Genomic DNA, 21,178 nt, shown 5'->3' with positions numbered 1-21,178 from the left:
TCTAGCCCAATACACTCCAGTATGCTCCAATTAAAGGTACATACAAAAAACGTATTGTTCTTGTCTTGTCCGAAAATTGGGAATAAAAGTGATTATACACGTCTCCTTTAAACGGCTCATATAGGCTTCTCAGGGGAAAATCACTTAAATGACGAAACAGAATGAACATTGCATAGCTGGGCCAGTTTGAAATATAAAACTTAATCTCTGTTTTACTCTCAATAAACTAGGCCCTCCACGGTTATCAAGGGCACATCTACTATTTATGGCTAGAGGGCGGTGTTTCCATAGGGAAATAAACTGATTGATCAATGCATAGCAGGCATTTACGTGGAATCTCGATAAGTAGTTAATTTCCAGTGCATATATTAATTAATGGGAATTGTTACAAAGACGTTTTTGACATATGCGGTGCAATACTCGGCAACCTCAGAAATTAGCTTCCTGGTCCTGGGTTTTAACGTAGGGTTCCTTAACAAGGCAACTTTCTACTTTGTTAACGTTCAATAGTGGTGGCGTTGCAGAGATGCCAGGATTGGAGTCATCGTATGGTGCGTTTTATTTTACGCTAGCTATCGGCCTATTGACGGAAACATCTATCGAACCTCAGGATAGGTTATTTCTTCTAGGTTTAGTTAGCTGGTTGGCATAACTTTATAACAGAACAGAGATCTAACGTTAGCAAGGTATAGCTTTAACTAACGCTAGCACACTCGAGTACCTTCTAAGTTTTGACATTTGTGGCAGATCAGCTTCCGTTTACGTTAATCATTGTCAGCATGGTTGCTATTCTTTGCCATGCCCACATCTATTATCCCTGACAAACTAACCTAAGGTGTTCAATGAAAACAAACTTGACACGTATGCTAGCTAGGTAGCATGTGAGCTAAACAAGGATTTTGACATTAGCCAACATAGCTAGCATCTGCATCATAGATATTTTTTGGGCTGACCAAGTTATTTTGTCATATCATCAGCTTCGGTTAGTGTAAAGATAGTTAGCAAGCAACTTAACAGCTAGGTATATTTCAATATGGTGTAGATTGTTATGAAGTAATGTCTTGTCTCCTAGGAGTTGACAGTACTGTCGAAAATATTGGACGACTTCCCCCTGATGTTTTCGCAGAAACAGTATGGCCAGATACACTTTCTAACATTCTCTACAGTTATTGTTTTTCTGCTGTGCGTTTGTAGGCTTCCTGTAACGGTAGCTACTGTTAAATAACGTTAACAGTTCATACGAGGCTAAGGGTTTCAGTGAAAGCTTGTTTCCTTGATAACAATATGCGATGGGGAACGATGTATGATACAGAGGTGTAGACGCGACTTCTGTGTGGGTTGCAGTTCTGATTATAATCTTTTAATCTTTCCAGTGTCAGCAGATTCTGGCTCATCTTCAAGGGCAAAGCAGTGTAGTCGATTTGCCTAAAATCTGTGATGTGAGTCAAGGCACATAGCGGATTTTAATGTCTGCAACTATTGTTGATTACTTTATGAAGATAATTCATTTCTTACAACCGTATTACAGCCCTACATTGAGTTGATGACAGAGTTCTGTTCCGTCCTTTAGATTTTTCAGAGAGCGGGCATAGACCTCGAGTGGAAAGCCCTTCAAAGCATCATCAGGTTGTTATCATCTAATTTCAGGTAATCATGCCATCTGATTTCCTCCTTTGCTCAGCTAAAAACAAACACACACACACCCTGTGAAAAGTAAAGCCATCTTTCTCTGAAATTGCTGCTCTCTTGCAGAACAGCTGCAAAGAACAATCTCACGGCTGATCAGCTGGTTGCCAGGCTAGGTGAAGGCAGCAGGCACTGGGCCAAGGCTGTGCTGCAGGTGGTGCATCAGCTGTGGAGCGAGCATGGGTCACTCATTCACACATATCAGGAGGCCCACGCTATGGCTAACATTGGACAGGTAGGCCCTCCACAGTGATAGGGGTTGGGAGTATAGAAAATGAATATGTATGCTATTTGAATTATTTAATGACATGTATACACATATCTAATGTTTTTGTTGTCCATCTGGTAAAGGAAGCGCTTTAAACATTACATTCTTGGGTTTAATTAAATGCGCGACCTTGTATTGCATTGAGGGATGGATGGAACGCATGCGAGTCAGGCTCCTGAAACAAATGTCGCCCATGTGTTTGTTTAAGGTAGAGGGCCCCCACACATAGGTTATTTGCTCTCATAACATAAATCTATCATGGCATTCTCAAATTCCTTGCTAATTAACTGTTGCCGGGTAACCTTAGTTGCTTCATAATAGATGTTTGTGTAGCCATGCTGACTGCTGACCTTTGGTCCTCCACAATAGATGGTGGACATGCAGTGGAAGCTGGGAATGGCAGTGAGCTCAGACACGTGTCGGTCCCTGAACTCTCCCTATGTGTCCCTGCTGCTAAAAGTGGCTGACACCTCTGGAGAAGTGTCCTACAAGTCTTTTGAAATGACCATTCCTCAGTTCCAGGTGTGTGGTTAAGTGCTGTTGAGCTTTGAATATGCATTCATTCATTCATTTATTCACTCATTCAGTCATTAATTCAGTCATTCTTTCTGTTATAGCTCTGTACCTTGATATTGTAAAACACACTAATTTTAATTTCTCTCTTTTTTTTCTCTCGCTGTTGCAGAATTTCCACAGCCAGTTCAAAGATATATCTGCAGCTCTGGAGACTGTGTAATGCTTACGAATGCACTCCATGTGGCCTTCCTCTGTTCACTAAAAAAATGCTTGACTCTTATAGACTGTGTTGACCAAAATGTTTACATTCTAACAATGTATTATTTATAGGCGTCCTTTATAATGTTGTCCAAGGGTAAACAAATCAATCATGAGGGTTGGGGGTAATCATCATGAATGTCTTTTAACTACAGCTTAGTGTTGCTCATTGCTTCATGGATGGTACTTTAAAGTTTCTCACACAATCAAACAGCCAACAAAGTCCTCACTCATAAATGCATTTGTGCTTGATGCTTAACTGATGTAAAATAAATAAAAAAGATAACAAAGAAAACCTGATGAACTGGTTATGTTGGGCTGGTGCAGTTACTGATGTCCCTGAGATATTTGTGTTGAGTATTGGCCGCATGCAGAAAGTGCCCACAGTGGCGCACTAATGCTTCATGGTTGGAGACTGCATCTGGTGAGGTTACATGGGCTGCATTTTTAATCTATTTCTGGGAGAGGGGGGTACTCAGCAACATAGGGCATCCGGTTACAAGCAGAGCCGCCACCTACGGCATCAAAGCAACTTGAATGTGTAAAAGCACTTTTGTGGACAAATTGGTTTATTTGATTTTTTTTTTTTTTTTTAAATACTGGAAGAAATGAATATTCATTCTAAAACCATATTTGATAGATTGGAATACTAACAACAAAGTTCAAACTGGATGTTTTATAAATTTATTTATAACAGCCTGATGCCTTAAGATTAATCAATCTGGCAAATTATCTGAATACTAATACAAATCTAAATACAATTTTAAGGCTTGACAGCAAATAAAAAATCAGCATGTTAACAACATGTCCTAACCCCTCCCATTTTCTTGAAAAATGCACAGCTGTGTCAATTCCGAGAAGTGAGAACGTGCTGTTACCTCGTCCTCTCTTACAGCGCTGTGCAGGCAACCACCTGTGCAGCCAGATGCTTTGCGCACACCTGTCCGAATAAGATTTACCTGAGCTTTAAACCAGAAATGCTACCCTGGCTAGACAACGGGGCGTGCTAAGTCACGTGTGCTTTCTCCTCCCATGGCAAGCATAGGAGAATGTGTTCCTTGCACATGCGAACGGGTGGGACTCCTATCACGTAGCTTCAGACACTCCTCCAGCAGCAACAGAACGGACAGATCCCTGCCCATGTTGTCTGCGAAGAATAATTTCGGAGTAAAGTCAGAATGCAGACAACAACGTGAGAAGACAATGAGTCGAAGGATGTATATATAGCCAGAGGTTGCCTTTTGTGTCCAAACGAAACGGCAGTGTCTGGAGAGAGAGGGAGAGGTCGCTACTTTTCTTTTTTAAAGTATGATGATCTCCCAATGTCGATGTTGTGTTTACACTCGAGGCTGCAAACGCCACGTTTTAGCACGTTGCAAACTTCATTGCATGTGCGGTGCGGCCCTTGCTAACTAATAGACCTTTCAGCGGATTCTTTTTACATGTATTTTTTTTCCCCCACCACATCTTCAAGTTAACTCAGGTAATGGCTCAGATTTCAAATAAACAAATAGTGCAACTGTCTTGTGGGCAACACGGGTGTTTATCCTTTATTTTTCAACAACACGAGGGACGCGTCGTCCGAGCGCATTTTCTGCAATAACTTTTGCCCCAAACAAAAGATTTTGACGGCAAATTGAGAATAGGGCGTCAATGTCAGCGACTCCGCAACCAGCCACGCGTTGTTTTGTTGAATGTTTGATTTTTGCATTGTTATTCATTGTTGAATGTATTCGCGGTTGACAAGTATTGGAAAGCCACAGTAACGTCTCGAACGTTTTATTCACATCTACAGCTGAATACAGATGGAAGGTCAGGATGACAAAGGGAATAATCTGTCGACGCCAGATAAGAGGTTTGCGCTCTGGTACATGGGGTGGTCTTCCCTTGACAGAAGGACTACGCTTCCGATGCTACCATGGCTGGTGGCTGAAATCCGGAGGAAAAGTGAGAAGAACGAATCAGGACCCGGACAAGCCAGAGAAGTTTTTTTGACTCTCATGCCACCTCTTATCCGATGTGTGCCTGCAAACAGCAACAACGCCTCTGTGTTTATATTCGAGCACAAATCCCAGTATATATCACGGTTCATCCACAACAGCCATGACCTCACCTACTTTGCCTACCTTATCCGGAGTCAGCCCGACAACCCCGAGTCTGAGATGGCATGCCATGTCTTCAAGGCTAGTGACCCAAACCAGGTAATACACACGTTTCTGTGCGGCTATGCATCATTGTGTCACAGACACACTCCCTCAAGTTTTATGGTCGAACAAGGCTATTTGCATCATGAAATGTAATCTGTACTCTACCTTATGTGAGTGACATAAGTAGGCTAAAGACAAGGATGCCAACATGGCATGGACACTGCTTAATTGGAAATAAATCCAGCATCTTGAGATGAGTCTGTAACTATTCTTGAGATTGCTGGATCAAATGTAATGTCCAAAATATTGTACCCTTATATTTGTGGCCCTAATAAATCTAGGCAGCCATCCCCATACATTCAGCAACAATGACTGAATTGCACCTTTGTGTGATCAGAGCTGATTGAAGACAGTGGTGTGGAAGTGCTTGGTCATCAGATTAAAAGTTTTCCACTCATTTTGTGACTGCATGTTTTAGTACAATATAATTACTTCCATCAGTGTGCTTCAAACATATGAGATTAAGTGGAGGCAGTATTTCCTTTACCAACTGTGATTCATAGCTTACTATAATATACTGCATGAAATATCTGTACAGTACAGCCATTCACACATATAGCTTCTGTGTTTGTGTGTGTGGGTGCAAGCTTTCAACTGTGCTGGGGGAAGGGTGTGCGTGTGTGTGCACACAGACAAGGACAAGGAGGTCGGTGTCTCACTGCCCAAGGAGAAGATTTTCCTGCTCTTGAGCCTCCCTCTTTAGTGTACACAGCTCTCTCACAGGCCAACACGGTTCACAAGCACCTCACCCTCGCAGCCGCCCGCCCCAGCCCCGTTGTTGTGCAGGAAAAACAGGCTGGATAGCAACATGTGCTAGGTGGGCCACACGTGGAATGCTTCCCTGAGCCATGTTTAGCTGGAGTTCCTTCAGTGCTCTTAACTGCTTCTCCTCAATCACAGAGACAGCTTGCTCCCAACTCCAGTTATCCAAGGGTATATCCACACACTAAAGGCACAATTCCCCCTGAAAAAGGTTTACTAGCTTTGCACAGCACAGTCTAAGAGCCACTGACTACCATGAGTGGAAAACAATGAGACCCTTACATGATTCGGCTCAGTTTCATTTGGGGGTTATTTATAGCTCAATTTCTGCAACTGTTGCCTGTCCAGCTGTATGTCAGGGTTGTTATCAAGTAGTTAGTTGTTTATCAGGAATTTATTGTATAATGTCTGCAAAGGTTTATTTCTATTTTTAAGTGCACTCTTGAGGGGAGTGCAGTGCCTGAAGTGAAATTATGGTATTATAAGTAGTGGGTGTGTTATGTAATCACAGTTAGTAGTCCCCCTCACCAAGTTAAAATAATGGCTCACTGTGGAAAATGGGGTCATTATAGAACATTGAGATACAAAACATGGGTCTTGGTGAAAAGTTAAAAAAAAAAAAATAATAATAATAAAAAAAAAAGCAGTAGGTGTCTTGTACTATTCCTGTTTCTTTTGCAGAACTTAACATCTTAGTTTGAGGAATTTGAGAGACACTAATCAAGCATCTAGTAATATTTTCAAGCCAAAGTTCTGTGCTAAAGCTTCCAATGCTTAATTCAATTAATTATGGGAAATGAAGCATGTCAAAGATCTGTCTTGACTGTCTCTTGTCTGGAATGGAACCCTCTGTCTTTTAAAATGTCTTCTTGGGTACAGGTAGAGGTAATTTGTTTTCAGGTGTGAACTCTTTAGCCTTGCGTAAAAAGAACCCGGTCACACAGGTCCTGGAGGACGTCAGTGCCCATAAATAGACAAGCCCTTGGTCATATCGTGCCAGTCTGTTGTCCAGTTGGGCTTGTGACCTTTTGCATAGAATCCAGTCTCGGACATGTTCCTTCATTTGTCTTTCGCCTGTTTAGGTCACAGGGCCCAGTGTGACCAGCAGCATCCCAGTCTGAGGAAACAATTAAAGATATGGGGGGTTCATTAGTAAACAGTCAACTAAGACAATGATCAGTCATATCACTGGGGATAGTTGGTGGCATTTCACCAGGTAAACATTGAAACTGGTCTCTATCAATGATTGACAAAAGCTTTTTTGTAGTGGTTCACTATCAACTTTGTCACACAGGCTGTGTCATTTCAACTAGTATTCATTCTTCCTTTGTTGTCACAGGAAGCGGCATAATAAGTGCTGTGTCATGATTGGAAAGAAGTAGGCCACTTCCTGTCTATTATTTATTTTTCTTTGGCTGGTCGCTGCACCGCATCATTTAGGAGGACAGGGAGTCCTTTAATCTGTGTTTAGCTTCTTATTCAGGACTTGGCAAGGCTCAAGTCGGGTGGCTGTGGAGGAAGGTCCGGAGCCTTTGTGCAGATGTCAGTGAAACGGCAAACACAGCGGAGAGCACTGGACTTAGCATGCAGCTCAGGGGCCTAATTTGTTGGCCACCTGCACTGGGTGAGCGTGGCATTAGACCCCACTGAGAGACTCTGGGGTCCTTGTGGTGTGTGTGTACAGTGTGTGTACTGAGTCATTCATAGGCTCAGCCTCCTGAGACAGACTGGAGCAAAGGCTGTGTCTGCCCTCCTCTGTTATGGTCCCTGCATGCTTAGACTCTGCAGTGTACGGAGACCTGTGACGTAGGGTTCTGTGCCAAAGGACAAAGACTGGCCTTCGACTTGGGAGTCCAGGCTCAAAAATAGCCTGATGATGAGAGAGGGAACTAATTCCTGGCAAATGGAATGATGACCAAAACTTTCATAGCGTCCCCATTACCTTTGACTCCATTCCCTTTAGCCTCCAGCCACTGGCCTATTTATGTCTTTGTTTTTTTCACCACCCTTATTCTGGACTGACAAGTTCTGAGAAAACGTGTCATGTGGCAAGGGTTTCCTCATATTTGCTGGTATTTCCTTTACGATATTCACTGTTGGACGAGTCTCTCTTTAAAGTGCTTGTGAGGTTAGCAGTCAAGGGAAGGTAGACCGCTTCCTGCTTGCACTGACAAAGTAAACTGGCCAAGAGTAACCCAGTGCTGTCTTATATCTGATCACTGTTTTTTTATGAAATCAAAGCTTTAAATTGGATCTTTTCTGTTGATCCTGACATATCAGATCAGGCTTTGAAGTCCTAGATTGCTGTCTGTCTTGCTGTGAAACTGGCAGTTTAATTGACTGCCTTACTGAGAATAGAGGATTGTTTGAAGTCTGAATCGTTTAATAGGACCAGTCTCTGACAGCATAACAGAAGCCACAATGGCAGAAGTTATTTTCTTTTTTCCTTGATATCCATGGAAGTGTTCCTCTGGCTGATAAAGGCACAAATAGTTTGTTGTTATCTTGGTTATTTTTTTAGTGTGTGCGTGCGTGGGTGCGTACGACAGCAGACACAGGTGAGAGTTAAACTGTCCCACCCAGTTTTCCGCTGTTTTCAACCCACTGATGAAATGTTAGATCCTAGACATGGAAAATCATCCATCACCACACCATTCTCTGTCCCCCCAGGTGATGTTATTGGAAGAAAGCAGGGGGTTTAGGACAAGAGCAAGCAAATGCTGTGGCCTTTCATGTGGAGGTCTTAGGATGGACAATCCACTGTGTGTTTTCTGCTAAGCTTCCCGCGCTGAATGCTACATGTGTTTATGCAGGCTTTTGTTGGCGTTGATAAAGTGTTGTGTTGCTTGGCAAGCTCCTCTCAGCCTTTCGACCCGATTTACATGAGCCTTTGTCTCACCTTTATTGGCATGGCATAGTTATATCTGTATTGCCAAAGCATGCAATAAACAACAATAACCCCAACAAAAAGTGTCTTTGTTGATGAAAGCTCAATAAACTCAACAAGTAAAACGCAGGCATGGAAAAGACTGTATTGTGGCCTTAAGGGCCAGTTCGTTGTTGAGATGGATACGGTTGTAGAGGCAGAGGAAGATTAGGAGGACTTATGGCTTTGTGCTCCGCGCAGCCTCCTTCACAAGCCTGGTGGTGCGTCCTACGCTCCTCTTGAGGTCTTCAGACCCAGCAGCACCGTTACCGTGTGGCCTGGCTTGGTGTTGGGTTCAGTGCAAATAATTTATCAGATTAAATGGTGGTGTGGCTTTACGGCATTTATCAATAATTCATGAAGTGGTGGGGATTTAAGGGACAGTAGGCAAAGATGAGGTGACAGTTCAGGTTTTTTTTATTTTTAAAAATAGATTTCTTGACACTGTCCACATTGATTTACTCTCGTTGTCAAATGAGGTTCTTTGATTCTTGTACGTTGGAATATGTTGTTGGATTGTATTGATTTGTTGTGATGAGCTGATAACTGCACTTACTAAGTGTTGGTGTCAACCCCTGTTTGCAGCCCTTTTTTTTGCATTGTCTGACCTTCTTTCTTCTTCTTCTTCTTCTTCTTCTTTTTTTTTGGACCAGATGCTCACAAACCATGAGAATTTGCTTTTTCTGCCTTCAAAGCTGCTTCTGCTAAACAAATGATAGATCTCACCTTTACCACCTAGGTAGGTCCTACTGCATTACAGTTAATCAAGGATAATTAGGTCTTGGATAATTAGGTCTTGCTTGCTTCAAAAACTGAAGCCTACATCATGTAAATATTTGTTCACCAGGGAAATTATTTGTGGTCCACAAGGATTGTGTGAGACAAAATCGTAATCTGAGATAAGCTTCACCAGATAATTTGTTATGGTTAAGAACTGGCAACATCTACTGTGCTGGTGTGCCAGGAGGTTGTCAAACTAACCTGGGATTCACGCCAGTTGTCAGTTATCAACAAGTGGACCACACCCTTTTTCTCCTCGTCCCACAAGTCAACCCTTTGTGCTGGAGAGGAGATCTGACAGGGTGGAATTTTTTATTTATTTTTCATCTCAATGGCCCTTTTTGTGCAGAAGGCAGCGTGATTTTCCACCAGTTCACTCTGCTAGTCAGGGAGGACCTTTTTACATAACACCATAGGCCCTGCGTTGCCCCAGTAACAACACGGAAAGGGTGAGGGAAAATATTTGATTTAAATCCGTACATTACACAGGACCAAGGCCTTAGCAACCTCTCGCCTGGACACATGCTTGAGAGTCTTTCCACACTCACACAGCTCATTTTTCAGGTCCCTGGTGAACTTGAGATTTGTTTCTCAAACAAGCCACCCTTCGCTCTTATCAGCGTCGATAGAAGAGGACAAACATCACTGATACTTATTTTGTTTTTACCTTCCTCTGCTGCCTTGAGCTAGTGAACTGTATGACCTTGCGGCATAAAAGCAGTGGGCATTTTTTTCTAACATTTTTCTGTGGCATTTTCATTTTTTTTGTGGCAGGCTATTGTTTTTGCACCTTTGATACCTTACTGCAATTAGAGTGCTATTAGTTTTCACAGCCAAGCTCTTAACACAAACCTGTGCCTTACATGGGGACTTCATCAAGCTGACACATTTAGCTGTGCCACCACCGCCAGGTAAAAACTGATACTCCCCTTTCACAAGTCATGACCAGGCCACTATAACCCATGTCACTCTCTGCTGCATAGACTTGGACTAATTTGAATACAGCAAGTCATTTTTCTAGAGTTATTTATAGAACCGACTACACAGACACTCTTGTCCCAGTAGGAGTACCCAGTCTAGTACCTCCATTACAGAGTTATGAATGACACCTTTAATTGTTCAAGATAATGGTGTCCCCATATTGTACCATTTTTTGGGGTGTTTTCCGAAGAACCCTTAAACCTTTTAGTTTTGTGTTTTTAACATAGGGCTTTGCCGTCATTATAGAGCCTCAGAGTCAGGTTCGTCTTTGGCTCATGGCCTGAATCTGTCATGGGAGAGACTGTGTGTTCTCTCAGCAAGACCTGTTCTGCTAATGTAAATCACTTCCATTGCATCTGCATTCTGCATGACCTTGTATGCTTTCATAGTAGGCAGAGTAGGGGGGAAAAACCCCTTTTCATTCTTTGTCACTTTGCAAAACTACGCTTTGGCATTCCATTTATTTTCAAACGTCAGTTTCATTGACGGAAGCCCAACAACAAGACATGTGCAGTGCTGGCTTGTGTCCATGATTCCAGAATTGGGTCTATGTGTGACAGCCTTTGTCTGCATTAGAGATATTCCACATATCTGATTTTTAGCCGCTGCTGCTAATGGGTCCATAAATTCATGCTCTGCATCTACGGGAGTATTGAGCAGATATTTGAATGAATGGCATAGTAAGCACTTAGACTTCCGTCACAATGTTGTGAATAAACAGAGAGAGAGAGAGGGAGGGAGGGAGAGAGACTGTGTGTGTGTGTGTGTGTGTGTGTGTGTGTGTGTGTGTGTGTGTGTGTGTGTGTGTGTGTGTGTGTGTGTGTGTGTGTGTGTGTGAGAGAGAGAGACAGGATATTGTGTTCCTGCAAATCGATAACTCACAAGAATAGCTGGTCCACACCCCGTATTGATATTCAATCCCTTTTTGCTGTTGTGTTAACTCTGAACAGTGTAATAAAACAGCACAGAAATAATTCTGTGTTTCGCTAGTTCTAATGCTAGAATAGGTAACCCTTGTTGTTTTCATTGTCATTCATCCATAACACAGACAGAAGCAGTTTAGCCTCCATGATGTAGAAATGTATTGGGATTCCTCTCCGGGTCTCCAAGGCCTCCCTTTATTTATCACCTCAGTTTGAGGAGCCCGCTCTCCTCTCTACAATGAGGCTAGTCTCCATGAGCTCACTGTACAACCTTCAGAGATAAGCCTGCGCTGTGGGGTCTGGATATGGCCCATAAACCCTGAAAACCCAAAAGAGATTTGTTCTGTTGTCTTTGTTTAATGCTCTTGCGGTAGAAGTGTCATTAATATTGTATAGGGCTTGTGGAAATCTGGTTTTGTAAAAGTAAGGTAGGCAGGTTATGTTGTACAGTAAAAAAAAGTAGTAAAAATTACTAAACATTTTTTTTTTTAACACATCCATTTTATGTTGAAATGCAAGCTGCATCGATTATTGCATTGTTCATAGAAAGTCAAAATTGTGACAAGGAAAAGCTTTTTCTCTAATTTTATGTTGAAATGCAAGCTGCATCGATTATTGCATTGTTCATAGAAAGTCAAAATTGTGACAAGGAAAAGCTTTTTCTCTAATACAAAATAGAGAAGGTAATTCATCTGTTGATTTTCTTTAATTATCAAACACAAAGTAGGAAGTGTAGCAAAAGCAAACTCGAATGTTTTAAAAGTCGAAATGCATCGATAATCGTTTTATCGGTTTAGAATTGATAATCGATAATCAGTTTAGAATCAATAATCGGTCTAGAATCGATAATCGGTTTAGAATCGAATCGTTTACCTCTGAATCGGAATTTAATCGAATCGTGAGGTGCCAAGAGATTCCCACCCCTAGTAAAAATGCAGTTAGAATTTGTTGTGAAACTCTAGTGAGTTGAATTATGCATGTGTCCATTTTTTTTCTTTTTAACAAGGTTCCTGGGGTGATCAGCAGCATCAGGCAGGTGTCCAAGGTGGCCTTGAAAGGGGACACCAAGCCCAAACAAGATGGCTATGACGAGTCCTTCTACAACTCACAGAAGTTTGAGGTGCTCTACCGTGGCAAGGTCATGGTGGCGCAGAAGAAGGCTCCCCCCACGTTGGTGGACGACTGCATCGACAAGTTCCGCCAGCACGAGGTGGACCGCAAGCGCCTGCGTCTACTTAACGGCCAGCGCGGCTCCACAGAGAACGCCCCCGTGGAGTTCATCGTCGGGGGCGACGACCCCCAGGCCGCCTCCTTAAGCGAGAGCCCGGAGGTGGAGGAGGAGGAGGCGGAGGAGGAGGTGGTGGTCAGTGACCCCCTGGGCGGGGGAGCAGTTTTCGGGCTGAGCAGCAGCGCTAGCGTGGGCAGCCTGCGCAACGCCTTCCCCGAGTGCATCCTGGAGGACTCCGGCTTTGGGGAGCAGGAGGTGCGTGTGCGCTGCAACAGCATGGCGGGGAGCCTGCAGAGGAAGTCCCGTGAAGGGGCCATGAAGGCGGCTCCGGGGCGCCGTCGCCACGCTAGCGCGCCCAATCACGTGCAGCCGTCCGACGCCGACAAGAACCGCACCATGCTCTTCCAGGTGGGTCTGTCTCACTCCTTCATTAACACTCTAATTCTCTCACTCTTTATGTCCACTTCCTCTATCTTTCTCTCTGTGTGTGTCTCTTTTTCTCACAGCTCTTCCATGAAGGCATATGAATAAGTAGGAGAAGCACAACTTGACTTTGTTCCTTCGGTAAACACCATGCCACGTTTTTAGTCACAGGTTGAGACGAAATCACGCCTTAAACGAGCGCTAACATGTTAGTACATCTGCCCCTCTGTCCTGTTTCCCTTCTTCAGGGGCCTCATGCTTGCCTCTCTCTCTCTTTCTCACACACACACACACACACACACACACACACACACACACACACACAAACACACACTGCTCACGTGTGTGTGGGGGAGGCTGCAGGGTCCTGTTGGGTCTCCTTGGCCTCAAGTGATTTATCACCTAAGCTTGAGCAAACCCCGCCACAGCCCCCATCCCCAACATTACATAAGAGACAAACTTTACCGGCCCCAGACAGTGCTGTTGTCCTGCTGTAATATTTACTGAAGGTTCTTTATGTGGCCAAGCCTTGAGGATAGGAGGTGCTACAGCACCCTTCCATAGCAGTAAACAGGACCCGGTGGATATCCAATACACCCCCCCCATCTTTGGCATCTGGATTTGATTGGATAAATCACTTTAATATCCTCAGCTGTCAGTGGCAGAGCTCTGCCCCCCTCACCTCCTGACCACCTCTGAGAGCTGAGGCCTATCGGTGGAAGGCATCCGATGCCAACCGCTCAGTGTATCCCTGCCAGAGGAATACGTCTTTAAGTCATTGATATGCCGCCGGCAAGGCTGCCAGTAAGCTATTCGTCAGCAGTCTGAAGTGGAGCTGTGTTTTTTTTTTTTTGTGTGTGTCTGGTCATTTAGCGGGCTTCTCATTTCCAAACGTGGCCTTGGCCCTTGTGCTTTTGTGTGTGTGGGGGTTGGAATGAATCGGTCCTTGGAAGAGGAGCAGCCGAAGTACCCGGGGCCCTTCATTGTGTGCATGTCGTGCTTTCTTTGGCTGCAACGGGGTCAGATTTCGAATGAACTCCTTCCCGTCTTTCCATTCTTTTCTTATCTTTTCTCTCTTTGTTTTTGTTGTTGTGCAGGTCGGCCGCTTTGAGGTGAACCTCATCAGTCCAGACAGCAAGACGGTTGTGCTGGAGAAGAACTTCAAAGACATTTCCTCTTGTTCTCAGGTTTGCCAGTTTTTCATTTGTTTTTTTTTGTCCGACTAATGTATGTTTACACTTGAAGTTAATCTTCTCCCCCTTTCTTCCTCTCCCATCACTTCCTTTGTTACCAAAATACACTGCCCTCAGTTACCCTGCGTGTTACTGTTTAATTAATCATTCATAAGAATAAACGGGTCATACCTAATCATGTGCAAAGAGAGAATGAATAAGGAATCAGGAACTGAAGTATTTCAGAAACCCGTGAAATCCATTTAAACCTCCCTTGAATAACCTTAAATGAAAAGCCCCCCCTTTTCAACAAAACATGATGATTGCAGTCATTTGGTTAACTGTCAACTTTGAATCACTCTCTTGTGTCTTAACCACAAATTGGATTCTATTTTTGCCCCTGGATATGCTGATGCCTATGTTATGCCTTGTCAAGTGATACGTCGGAAAAACTAGCGAGCGGCTATTGGGAGTTGCTGTCGTGGTTCTCAATTAGTTGCTGTTAAAAATAGGGTGTGGTCAGGGTGTGGTCTATACACACAGCATTGCCACAAATTGATATACTCCTATATTGTGTTTCATTACAAAACTGGTCTCAAGCTAGTTGGTTTTGTGTTGTCCACAGTAGTAGATCCTAGGTTATTTTGATTCAGTTAGACCGGTTACAGCACGTTCTATTCATTTCATTTGGGAACATGTTTTGCATTCTGTTACCCTGAGCATGAATGTAATGTCAGTCATAACACACCTCCTTCATATCTTTCTCCACTTCACACTATTCCTTCTCTCCGTTGTCCTCTCACAGGGTATCAAACAGAACGATCATTTTGGCCTCATCTGTCGCGATCCAGGGGAGTCTGGTCCCAGCCAGTACTTGTGCTACGTCTTCCAGTGCGCCAGCGACTCTCTGGTGAGCCGCTCGATAATCTCTGCATCTTCTCCTCACCCCAACCAGACCCCCTGTGGGACATAATCTATTATTTACAACAAGGAGCAGACAGGAACAATGGCCCGCCACTGCCTGGGATGGGACCAATGCGGTTTCGCATGTTATTGTCACTGACTGCTTCACCCATTCTCCTATGCATACATGGCTGTGGGTTTAGGATTATTGTACTTCTGTGGCCTATCCTTTTATAATGCTGTACCCTTGTGTGCTTTACTCAGAGATGCATGTTCTTTTTCCCCACTGTAGTGCAATAGGGTTTGAATGCGCACTGTAAAACATTTACTGGTCGTTATCTTGGAATAATCACACCTTCAGAACACATCACAATAAACCTTGTCAATGATTAACGCGAGCTAAGGTGTAAAGGGAGAGTGAATTTGCTTCTAAAGATGTATGAATGTCATTAAGCAATCAGAAGTAATATTAATTGCTTCTGAAATAACAATGCAGTCATTGTCCCTTTTGCACAAATGTACAGCTGGGATTAAATTAAGTAAATTAAGTTATTACTTAAGAATGAATTACTCTAAAACATAAAAGAAATAAAAAATAACATTGAGGTGTGAAATTAGTGACATCTCTCTCTCCCTCCCTCCCCCCTCCCTCCCTCTTTCTCTTTCTCAGGTGGATGAGGTGATGTTGACGCTGAAACAGGCCTTCAGTACGGCGGCCGCTCTGCGGAATGATAAGACGCAGGTCAAACTTTGCGAGGCCTGCCCCATGCACGACTTGCACAAGCTCTGTGAGAGGATAGAGGGTAAGAAGGGAGCCAGGGGGGAAATGTGTTTGTTTGTTTTTAATACGATGACACACACTTCATCCTTGTGTTTGTTCATTCAGTTGTGCACTTCAACCTCAAAATCTGATTAAAAAGTGAATTTGCTATGTCTACCTTCTTGTAACTAGCAAACAAATCACATAAGCCTCTCCTGCTCACTGTGATTCAGCGTTGTATCGACTTTAGTAGAGCTTGTTAAGTCGAGTGGGAGTTGATGTCTGTGCTAGCTGCTCCAGGGTGATGTCTGATCTCCTTTGTGTGACCTCAGGTCTGTACCCTCCACGGGCGAAGCTGGCCATCCAGAAGTATCTCTCCGAGCTCTTGGATAATGAGCAGGTGGACATTTTTGAGCGCGTTCAGGTATGAGTAAGTGCAGAACTGCCAGTCTCCAGTGACTCAGCGAGTGCAGACTTAATGGATCCTTTGTGCCCTGATATGATTTGTAACGAGCTCTCTGTCTCTGTCTCTATCTCTGTCTTTATCTTTGTTGCTGTCTCTGTCTTTATCTTTGTCCCCGTCTCTATCTTTGTCCTTGTCCCTGTGTCTTTCTTTATCTTTTTCTGTCGCTGTGTCTGTTTCTGTTCAGAGGATGAAGCCGGGTTCAGATCAGGAGGAGAATGAGCTGGTGATTCTGCATCTGAGACAGCTGTGTGAGAATAAGCAGAAATCCCATGTTCACATTGGAGAGGCCCCTCAGGTACACAAACACACACACACACACACACACACACACACACACACGTGTGCAAAGGTATAGATATAAGTAGACAAGAGCCCTCATTCATACATACAAACACATTCATACAGACGCACACTACAGACGCACACACAGGTGAGATGTCCTGTCTCTCTTGTCTGACCCCCACCCCCCTCTCTTAATTGAGTTACATTGAAGAGACGGCAGGGTAAGTCTCACAACCACACTCACTCAGCCAAAGTGTCAGAGCAGAATGGACACCTTTCCTACTTCCTTCACCTCAGGGAATTGCAGACCCTCCCTCTCCCCTCCACTCTCTCTATCTGTCTTTCTCTAGCCCCGTATAAACAGATATCTCGCTATACTGTTGTTAAGAATAAGAAGATCCCCCATTATGCCGCCTTCACTTGTTTACACTGCACCAAAGACAGGCGGCACAATGAGTGCTTTTAGATAGCATGCCGGCGTCCCTGAACCAGCTGCATGACATTGAACATACCGTCTATTATGCTATGTTCAAGACCACTTTGTTGTTGGACATTTCAAACACCACTTGAAGTTTAAGCTCGGACTTGGAACTTCTGAGAAAAACATTTCCCTGGCTTCAGTGAGGCGCATTATTTAATCAACGTGACATCATTATCAATGCCAACAGAGCTTAACAGAGACCTTGATTATATCAAAGGTTAAAGACATTTGACACAGAGTCCTCAATCCGGCTCTGAGACTTACCCCCCCCCCCCCCCCCCTCCCCTGGGCGCCCCTCCATCTCTTATCTACCCCACTTTCTCTTGCTATCGATAAGGAAGTCTAAAGGAAGTCAGACGCTCTGAAACTGCCCACAGCACTTCCACGTCTACCAGCAGACAACTGGAGCTCTCTGTGCTTCGTACTCTCTGTACGGGTCCATTTGTGCTGGTACCTGTGCAGCTCTTAATGCAGCTTCAGAGGAATCTCCTAACCACATGCCCCAGTTTATTTAATCACATACGTGGAAAGATTGTTAATCTATTTCCTTTTCTCTCTCTCTCTCTCTCTTTTTTTTCTCCTCTTTTTTCCCCCCACTTCTTGGCCCTTCGTGATGTGTGGGCAGAATGCGCCAAGCAGCAGTGCCGCCGCAGACAGCTCCTCCATGGGACGCTCCAAACTGGACCTCCTGAAGAACAAGGCTCGCACCTCCCTGACCAGCTCCCTGGAGAACATCTTCTCCCGGGTCTGTGGACCACCACCGTTCCATTCTGTGTCGTTCTGCGTTGTTGTTTGTCAGGGAGGGATTTGGATTGACCCATATTCAACGTGTGTCCCAGTGGCACCAATAGCTAGAGAAGTGTGATCATATTATGAATGCCTTTGTTGGTGTGGAGGATGGTGATGTATCAGAGATGTCCCCCACCATCTGCTTATCTGTTTGTAAATAATTACACCCCCCCCCCACTCTCCCAAACATGGCCCCTGGGTCAATAACAATAACAAAGAATGAGAATCAAACTGTTGTTTTAGCTCAAACCGAGTTTGAGACTGTCTGTTTTTACAGACAGGCACTGCCTACAGATAACAAAGTCTGAAATATTGCAACTATCACGTATTTGCTAGGAAGGTAACCGTATCCGAGGAATGCATGCCTTCAACCTTCCTCTGTCTCTTTCCAAGAAAACGAGGGTGGAATTTCTCTCTGCATTTGTGATTTCTGTGAAGCCTTAGCTCATATCTTTACACGCTGTCTTCAGCTTCCTTTTAAAGAGCAGGGACAAGTTTGCGTTGTGTATTTCTTGGAGGCGATGGCCCCTGACAGCTATTTCTCATCTTGTGCACAGGGGGCCAACCGCATGCGTGGCCGGCTGGGGAGCATAGGCAGCATGGGCAGCTTCGAGCGGGTGAGTATCCGCCCACCTCCGCCTGGCGCGAATGTGTGTGAGAATACTCAGAACTGCTCCTTATACTTACACAGACACACAGACACACAGACACACAGACACACAGACACACAGACACACAGACACACAGACACACAGACACACAGACACACAGACACACAGACACACAGACACACAGACACACAGACACACAGACACACAGACACACAGACACACAGACACACATTCCAACCAGCCCACTGAACCAAGTTCCCTTTACTGTATGTGAGAATACCCAGAGCTGTTGCATACATATACAGACACAAACACACACACACACGCAAATACAAATACAAGCACAAACACACACACACACACACACAATTACACTCTCCAGCCCACCAAAACAAGTCTGCACCCTACCCTTGACAGCTCCCAGAGCTCTGTTGAGGCATCATCAGCCTTGGGCATGTGAATGGAGAGGAAGCATCCATCAAAGGGGCTGCCGTGTCCGGCTGGTGATATACTACATGTTTTGCCTGCCCCCTTAGTCAAACAGCACACCTAGGTGAGAGAGAGCAAAAGAGGTGAGAGAGAGTGAGAGCCGGACTCTGAGCCAAAAAAGGGAGCAAAAGAGACCGCCAGAGAGAGAGAGAGAGAGAGAGAGAGAGAGAGAGAGAGGGAGGGAGAGAGGGGGAGAGAGAGAGAGGGCTGCTGAGCGGCATGCCAACCCTTCAATCAGCGCCTGTCCTCCGCTGGCAGGCGCTTCTCCACACTGATCAGGTTGGCCCCGGTCTCTAATCTTCACCTGGGTGAAGAATGTGTGCTGTGTGTGCGACTGGGACCCTCGAGGGGGCCTTTTCGCCCCCCCCCCCCCCCCCCCCTGCCCCTTCTGGTGTGTCTCAGGGGACTCCACGTGAGTCCCCCTGTGACCCAGATGCCTACTGGTCCTTGGTCTCCTGATGTGACTCGATACCAGCTCCTCACAAGCTCCTCACTGCCAAACACAGAGCCGTAGCCCAGGCCCCTAGCTACTGAGACTTGTTATTCTGCATGCCTTCAGCTTCTCACTTGTATCATTCAGCGCGGTATCAAAGAGCGGCACTGTTGGTGGGGAACAGCAAACGAGGTTAGAAAAGGAATGACAAAAACTTGCAGAACAGGAGAACACGCTGACCGATATTAATGATTTGCATGTATGTGGGCTCAGGGGGATCTAATGGTTCTCTCAACTGAGTGTTCCCTGTAGCGTCCCAAGAGTTGAAATGGGCGAGGGGTTTAATGTGTGAGTGAGTGTGAAGATATTGCATTCATGGAGCGTGGTTTCTCATCCTCTACATAAATCCTGGAGAAGAGGAACTCTCACCCGGACAGATTAATGACAATTCACCTTTGATAGCACAGGACGGTTATTTATCTCTTCGCTATCACATATTTTAGTTCTCCATCCCCAGCAATAACAGGTGTTTGTCAGGTGCTTCTGTACTTGTTGGTATGCTGTGCACCCTGCATAATGGCTGTTAGAGACCAAAAGATGGTTGATAACAGCTGATAAAGATCACTGTTGTTAAGGACATTACCCAGCAGAATGAGTGTTTGGAATTCAGATCACTCTGTTTTGTTTAGGGGAATGCAGGAGCTACTCGGCAAAGCAGTGATAATCATCAAATTAACATTCTCCATCACCTACGTCTGAGGTAGCATGCTTTTTACTGTAGGCTAGGGCACAGTGTAAGGAACAGATCGCTTCCCCTCAGGTGGAGCTTAAATGACGTACCTCACCTTTGGCAGGTTAACAAGGGTAGCACACCTGTCTTGACTGCTCTCTCCGGTTCCAGAGCATGACTGTTCTTTTACCTTTACGGTTTGTTTTCCGAGGTCTGCATCCAGGCAACTGGTGCCACTTCTCCTTATGGATAACTTATTTGGAAACTGTCGTCCCTTTGTTTATGGATACCACCAGGAGGCCTAAGACTAAGCTAACATTAAAGCAACCAGCGCTAAGCAAATCCGCCAAGGCACTGGGGTAGAGTAAGTGAAGTAGCCTTAAGGTAAGCTGACTCTCCCTGCTTTGCTCACACAGAGTGAAACACAAGAAACCCAGGTGTCTCTCAGGATTTGACACAACCTGAATAGAATGGTTGTTGGGTATTTGGTCCTTGCTAGCACTGTTGGAAAGATATTCCTTTGACAGGTAGCTAGTTATTTAGCTCTTAAACAGGGATGGGGATCACAGAGTAACTGGCAATACACTGCCCGTGATTACAATGGTTTCACTATGGTATCACAACACAGCTATTCTGTGATACTCGTTCATAGACGATACATCATGGTATCTGTGCACCTGAAGTAGAAAAAAATACCTCTGAAAAGGCAAAAGTAGGAATTGTATGTATATATTCTATGCATAGTGCTGTCAGTTTCAAGATTCAGCTAATTGCTCCATGCGGCCCTCAGTGTGTGCTCAAAACTGTTACATACACAGTCCTGGCTCATGGAAAAAATTCTTTCAGCAGCATGGAATTTGCCCAGTGGTCTTACTCACACACAGACTGATACCATTTAGCCCTGCATTCACAACCACAGCGGTGGCTGTCCATCGATTACTCGTCTTTATGCTGTTGAGGAGCAATTTATCTGAGCAATTGCCTCGGCTTTTTGTTTGGTCTCTTTCTCTTTAGCCTCAGAGGTCAATGGAGAGCATTTATAAATGGAGTTTCTCCAGCTGTCAAGGATCTTCACTCTCAAAGCCTCCCAACAATGTTGTGGCA

The 21,178-nt window shown here is 44.5% G+C and overlaps 2 protein-coding genes across 4 annotated transcripts in view; both read left to right on the top strand.

Moving 5' to 3' along the window:
- Window positions 1-358: 358 nt before the first annotated feature.
- commd6 (COMM domain containing 6) lies at window positions 359-3,028 on the top strand. The gene is made up of 7 exons (XM_080838973.1): window positions 359-551; window positions 1,073-1,131; window positions 1,374-1,439; window positions 1,571-1,647; window positions 1,753-1,921; window positions 2,324-2,476; window positions 2,640-3,028. The coding sequence occupies exons 1-7, from the start codon at window positions 527-529 to the stop codon at window positions 2,688-2,690; spliced, it is 600 nt and encodes a 199-aa protein (XP_080695099.1). The 5' UTR covers window positions 359-526; the 3' UTR covers window positions 2,691-3,028.
- Window positions 3,029-3,814: 786 nt separating this feature from the next.
- tbc1d4 (TBC1 domain family, member 4) overlaps window positions 3,815-21,178 on the top strand; it is a 32,421-nt gene continuing 15,057 nt past the window's right edge. For 2 of the 3 annotated variants that reach the window (XM_080838968.1, XM_080838967.1), the window contains exons 1-10: window positions 3,815-4,211; window positions 4,524-4,929; window positions 12,314-12,943; window positions 14,056-14,145; window positions 14,936-15,040; window positions 15,704-15,836; window positions 16,126-16,217; window positions 16,444-16,554; window positions 17,648-17,767; window positions 18,369-18,428. In XM_080838968.1, coding sequence (XP_080695094.1) covers window positions 4,534-4,929; window positions 12,314-12,943; window positions 14,056-14,145; window positions 14,936-15,040; window positions 15,704-15,836; window positions 16,126-16,217; window positions 16,444-16,554; window positions 17,648-17,767; window positions 18,369-18,428 — 1,737 coding nt within the window. In that variant the 5' untranslated portion in view covers window positions 3,815-4,211; window positions 4,524-4,533. Of the gene's footprint in view, window positions 4,212-4,523; window positions 4,930-9,290; window positions 9,363-12,313; window positions 12,944-14,055; window positions 14,146-14,935; window positions 15,041-15,703; window positions 15,837-16,125; window positions 16,218-16,443; window positions 16,555-17,647; window positions 17,768-18,368; window positions 18,429-21,178 lie in introns of those variants that run through there. The other variant, XM_080838969.1, reaches the window with a different exon arrangement.

The sequence above is a fragment of the Sprattus sprattus genome (genome assembly GCF_963457725.1).
Source record: "Sprattus sprattus genome assembly, chromosome: 5".
NCBI lineage: Eukaryota > Metazoa > Chordata > Actinopteri > Clupeiformes > Clupeidae > Sprattus > Sprattus sprattus.
This window is presented reverse-complemented; position numbering and strand designations above follow the sequence as displayed.